The 6,000-nt window shown below is 48.1% G+C and overlaps 1 protein-coding gene across 10 annotated transcripts in view; it reads left to right on the plus strand.

Annotated features, from left to right (window-relative positions):
* The window catches only part of med15 (mediator complex subunit 15), a 31,515-nt gene that overhangs the window by 24,613 nt on the left and 902 nt on the right, over positions 1–6,000 (plus strand). For all 10 annotated transcript variants that reach the window (XM_061711294.1, XM_061711295.1, XM_061711299.1 and 7 more), the window contains 4 exons: positions 427–490; positions 612–678; positions 3,122–3,443; positions 4,810–4,908. In XM_061711294.1, the coding sequence (XP_061567278.1) occupies positions 427–490; positions 612–678; positions 3,122–3,443; positions 4,810–4,908 (552 nt within the window). The remainder of the gene's footprint in view (positions 1–426; positions 491–611; positions 679–3,121; positions 3,444–4,809; positions 4,909–6,000) is intronic.

A 6,000-nucleotide genomic window follows, 5' to 3' on the forward strand; every position in this document is an offset into this window, starting at 1 on the left:
GGACGGGAATCGGACGTTACTTGGGACGGGAATCGGACGTTACTTGGGAACAGAATCGGACGTTACTTGGGACGGGAATCGGACGTTACTTGGGAACAGAATCGGACGTTACTTGGGAACAGAATCGGACGTTACTTGGGACGGGAATCGGACGTTACTTGGGACGGGAATCGGACCTTGCCCAGCAAAGAGTTGGTGCTAGCTTGGAACCGGAGCCAGTTCTTTAGAAACTCTTCCTGGTTCTCCTGCAGGTGCGACTGGTTCCTGGTTCTCCTGCAGGTGCGACTAGTTCCACTTCCACCTGGTGGCAGTAACTGCTAACAGCTAACTGCTAACAGGAAGTAGCCTCCACCTGGTGGCAGTAACTGCTAACAACTAACTGCTAACAGGAAGTAGCCTGAGCTTCTGCTTCTCTTGTGTTTCCAGACAGGAAGAAGGACCTGAGTAAGATGAAGAGTCTCCTGAACATCCTGACGGACCCGACCACCAGGTGAGACCCTGCAGGTTCTGGTACCGCAAGAACCAGAACCAGAACCGCTGGTTCTCCACACTTCCTGTCAGCTGCTCACCGGTGTCATGTGACCTGCTCACCGGTGTCGTGTGACCCCCAGGTGTCCCCTGAAGACGCTGCAGAAATGTGAGATCGCCCTGGAGAAGCTGAAGAACGACATGGCCGTGGTGAGAAACATCTTCACACTGAGTATAATACACAGCGTCAAGGTGCAAAAAACACCTCAGCACACAGAGCAACAACATCATCACAAGTCTTGCATGTGGGGGTGGGGGTGGGGGGGGCTGATAAGAGGGGGGGCCGAGGAAGGCGTTGAGTTGAGGGGGGTGGTTATCAGTAAGTGTGTGTAGCGATGAGTCCATGAACTTCGCCCAGAGCTGCTCTCAGCCAATGTCCTTAATGTTATCAGACGGCTCGGTCAGTTCTGAAAACAGGTCCACAGATGTTCCTGAGAGGGGAGGGTTAGTGGGGGCAGAGTCACCTTGTTTACATTCCACCAGGGAGATTGTGACCAGAGCGATCGGCCAAAACCGCCCTGTCGAGGCCAGATTATAGAATCAACAATTGTATTAAAGAACAGACTCAGTAATTTTCCGTCTGCCTTCAGTCTCTGGTTCATCAATGGCGACTCCAATCAGACGAATTTGTGATCAATTCCCGCCAAGCCGAGCTTCCAACTTCTCCAGGGTCTTCTCCATCTTGCCAATGAGCTCAAAGACGCCGCCAGCCTGCGATTCTGTTCAAGAATCACATCCAGCTTACGGTTTTGCTCCCCCAGCGTTAAAGTCTGAGTGTTGATAGCCGTGTGTGAGGCACCAGAGCGGCCTCCCCACGTACAAGGGGACAAGGCAAAACTGGACCTGGGTGATGAGGTGTAAAAAAACCTTGCAGAGCGTAGAATGCCAAAAAATAAGGCTTTTTATTTTATGTAAAAAAACACATACAGGCGGAGGGCAAAATCAATATTCTAAAAAAAAGGCACATGGGGCATAGCCTCTCAACAAGCTTCCTCCATTCAGCAGACCCCTCTTCTGGTATACAGCTGCTGTTTATAAACCCAAGCAGGGTGGAGAGGTTGATTGGACACAGGTGTGCCACAATCAGCAGAGCCAGACAAACCTGTGTGCTGCTCCCCCGCCCAATCCTCCACTCTGCCACACACATTAAAAAAAAGTCTGGTGATGGTGAGAAGGGGAGGGGTGGCTCACTTTCTCACACCGTGCTTATCCCATCTGCCACGTCCGGCAGCTCTGAAAGGGCCAAAAACATAATTATAAGTGATAACCTCCACTTGCCAGCCAATCAGAATGGAGTATTCACACAGACCGTGGTATAAAAAATAATAATAATTAAAGCTGCAAGCAGCGATGAACGGGCCCTCGTGCGTGCAATTTTCACCAATAAAGATCAAGGACTCAAAACAGAGTCCGATGAACCACCATGACTCTTCATGTCAAACCATTAAAAAGTTATGGCAGTAGAAACTATTAAATATGGACCAACCAGATGAAGGGGGGCGCGCTTTTTGGCGTCTAGCGTCGCCACGGTAACGCTTTTGACTGAGAAAAGTAATGCGTTTTGTCGCAGGATGGAGACGCACATTTTGATGTATAACACATCTGGGTGACGTTACGGTTCGGCCCGTATTAACTGTCGAAGGAATGGCAAAAACGTCCTGTTGGGTTTGGGCCATGGCGCCAAGAGACTTTTCTTTAAGTTGCGACATGATACAGGTGTGTACCGATTTTCCTGCATGTACGTCAAACCGTATCGTGGGGCTTGAAGAACAAAGTTTTCTAGGGGGCGCTGTTGAGCCGTTAGGCCACGCCCATTAATGCAAACAAATAAATATCATATTTTTCACCAGGCCTGGCTTGGTGCAAATTTGGTGACTTTTGGGGCACGTTTAGGGGGGAAAAGGCCCTGCTTTTGTTGGAAGAAAAACGAGGATACAAATTCCTACAGATACATTAGGGCCTTTGCACTGTAAGTGCTCGGGCCCTAATTAAATAAATATTCTTGTGTAGAAATGAACTATGAACTAACTACAACAAAAAAAGGGGCCGTTACCCTGCCCCTCTCATTCTCACGCTGCAGGTTCCGGTGTTTTGCATTCAGAGATGCTCTTCGCCACTGGCAGAGGATGCTGCACCATGTACAAAAGAGAAAAAAGAGAAGAGAAGGGGGGGGGAGCACAAGAAACTACAGGAACGACTTTGGCACACTAGAGTTTACACTACCTAGAGATTTACCAACACCAGCTAGAGGTTTACTAAACACTAACTATAGGCTTTACTAAACAGAAAGGTTTTAAGTTTAGTTTTAAAGGTGGAGGTGGTGTCAGCCTCCTTAACCCAGATTGGAAGTTGGTTCCATAGTAATGGTTCCTGATAGCAGAACGCCCGCCCTCCAAATCTACATTTAGATACTCTAGGAACTACGAGTAAACCTGCACTCTGAGAACGGAGAGCTCTGCCAGGAACATAAGGCTCTATCGGGTCTTGCAAATACTGCGGAGCTCAGCCGTGATGATGATGATGATGATGATGATGATGATGATGATGATGGTAGTGATGATGATGATGACCCCGTCCCCCCCCCACCCTCTAGCCCACCCCCCCGCCCCCCCCGGTACCCACCAAGCAGCAGTACCTGTGCCAGCCCCTGCTGGACGCCGTCATGGCCAACATCCGCTCCCCCGTCTTCAACCACTCCCTGTACCGGACCTTCGCCCCGGCCATGAGCGCCATCCACGGCCCCCCCATCACCGGCCCCCCGGTGGGGGCCCGCAAGAGGAAGCTGGAGGAGGACGAGCCCGCTATCCCCAACATCCTGCAGGGGGAGGTGGCCCGGCTGGACGTCCGCTTCCTGGTGCAGCTGGACCCGGGATTCTGCAGCAACAACGGAACTGTGCACCTCGTCTGCAAGCTGGGTGAGTCAGGTGACCGAGTCAGGTGACCTCTGACACGGTGGGGGGGGGGGGGGGTGAGTCACATGACCTCTGACACGGTGGGGGGGGGTGAGTCACATGACCGAGTCACATGACCTCAGACACACGGGGGGGGGGCTGACCTAGAGATGCACCATCAGGATTAGGCCTGTGTTGAAAAGATCGATTTTCCGATTTTAAATCGATTCTCATATTAATTCCTAAAAATCGATTCATATGTCTAAAGATCGATTAAAAAAAATATATATATTTTTTTTTTTCATCATTACAACTTTTGGTTATTTTTTTGTTTATGCCCAAAAAAGGGATATTTTGTTGGACACGAGAATAACTGGTGCCATGTTTTTGCCTTTAAATATGTTTAAAGGTATGAAAACATTAAAGTTTTCAGTTATAATTGCATAAATTGTCTATATTTCATTACTTTATATACTGTCTTTGGGTTACATTTGCAAAAAATCCTAAAAACCAAATGCTCAAAAATTAAAAACCAAAATAGACCGAAAATGGAACAAATAAAAACGGAATGTGGGAAAAACTAAAAGTGATTTCCTGCGTCTCTGTTTCCTCCCTGGATCTGTTTGGTAATTCTGACCCACAATGTTTCTGTTTCAGTTCTATCAGCATTCTGGGAGCTGATTGGTCCTTACAGCATCATTAGCTGCAATACTTGCTGTTGAATCTCAATATAATACTAGTATTAATATGTTGCAGAACTACAGTCATATCATTCATGCAACAGCTGAAAAAACTGTTTTAATAACACTAACCCAAATCAATAGCGGATCGAATCAGATCATGATAATCGATTCTGAATCCTAAGAATCGGAATTGAATCGATTCTTGATATTTGAATCGATCCCCAGCCCTAATCAGGATTTTGAGGGCCGATCACCAATAACCGATCTCCAAAAGCAGAATCTACCGATCACAGTGTGAAATCCATAAATTCTTCAATATTGTCGTCTCATGTTCAACAATGACACTGTTATTAGGTATAAAAATTAGGAGATTAGAAATTAAATGAGGCCCACCTCCCCGCCCGCTCGGGCGGCGGTTCCTCCGGAACACACGGTGTTTCTCAAAGCGCTCTCCCGAGGGAGCTGCGGTGAGAACCCCCGACAACACATATTCGGTGCACTGCGCCATTGGGCGCACCGCACATTTTGAAAAAAAAGACGTTTATATACGCCTAATGGTCGTGAAAATACGGTATTTTCTGATCTCCGATCAAAACCAATGGCGGGGCGTTGTCGGGTCGATACCGATCAGTGCATCTCTAGTCTGACCTCCAGGGGGCGTGGCCTGTTACTAGGGGGCGTGGTCTAACCTGTGACTCCTCCCCCAGATGACAAGAACCTGCCCAGCGTTCCTCCTCTGCAGCTCAGCGTTCCTGCAGATTATCCGGATCAGAGCCCGTTCTGGACCGACGACCGGGACCAGTACGGTGAGATTCAGATTCTGCTCCTCCCCCTCCCTGTCTGTCCTGCTGCTGCTTTTGTTTGTCTCGTCTTCAGAGTCTCTTCTTTTCACTCCTCCCAAACTCTACAATCATGGAATTGATTAACTGGTCTCTCAGCACAATCAGAAGTCAGGGGGTAAGGGAGCCCTCCTGCCCCGATGGGAGGTTTTTTACTGGATACACAATGGATTCCTACAAATACTGGAAACATTTGTGTTTGGTGATTCTGTCTGTCGAGAACGTTGAAGATGCTTCATAATTGGATTTATGATAGCAGGATTTCTCCTGATCGGAGGAGGGGGATTCCTGGTCTACCGACAAACGCGTAAGTCGTCGACAGCTGTTCTGGCTCTTTCAGAGCTGCCGGACGTGGCTGAAGGATCAAGCAAGGTGATCAACACTCAGACTTTAACGCTGGGGGAGCAAAGCCGTAAGCTGGATGTGATTCTTGAACAGAATCTCAGGCTGGCGGCGTCTTTGAGCTCATTGGTAAGATGGAGAAGACCTTGGAGAAGTTGGAAGCTCGGCTTGGCGGGAATTGATCACAAATTCGTCTGATTGGAGTCGCCATTGATGAACCAGAGACTGAAGGCAGACGGAAAATTACTGAGTCTGTCTGTTTTCAATATAATTGTTGATTCTATAATCTGGCCTTGACAGAGCGGTTTTGGCCGATCGCTCTGGTCACAATCTCCCTGGTGGAATGTAAACAAGGTGACTCTGCCCCCACTAACCCTCCCCTCTCAGGAACATCTGTGGACCTGTTTCAGAACTGACCGAGCCGTCTGATAACATCAAGGACATTGGCTGAGAGAAGATCTGAGAGAAGTTCACGGACTTACCGCTACACACACACTTACTGATAAACACACCTCCCTTTATAGTCGACCCCTGTCATGTTGCTTCTGTGCAGAGGTGTTATTTCTTTGCACTTTCACACTGTGTATTTATACAGTGTGAGGAGCCTTTCTTTTCCCTCCTCCCTCCCAAATGTCCTTCCTCTGATCTGTAATTCTATTCCAACTTTATTCTATTCTCTGATCTGTAATTCTATTCCAACTTTCTTCTATTTGTTTC

Source organism: Cololabis saira, chromosome 21 (genome assembly GCF_033807715.1).
Source record: "Cololabis saira isolate AMF1-May2022 chromosome 21, fColSai1.1, whole genome shotgun sequence".
Taxonomy (NCBI): domain Eukaryota; kingdom Metazoa; phylum Chordata; class Actinopteri; order Beloniformes; family Belonidae; genus Cololabis; species Cololabis saira.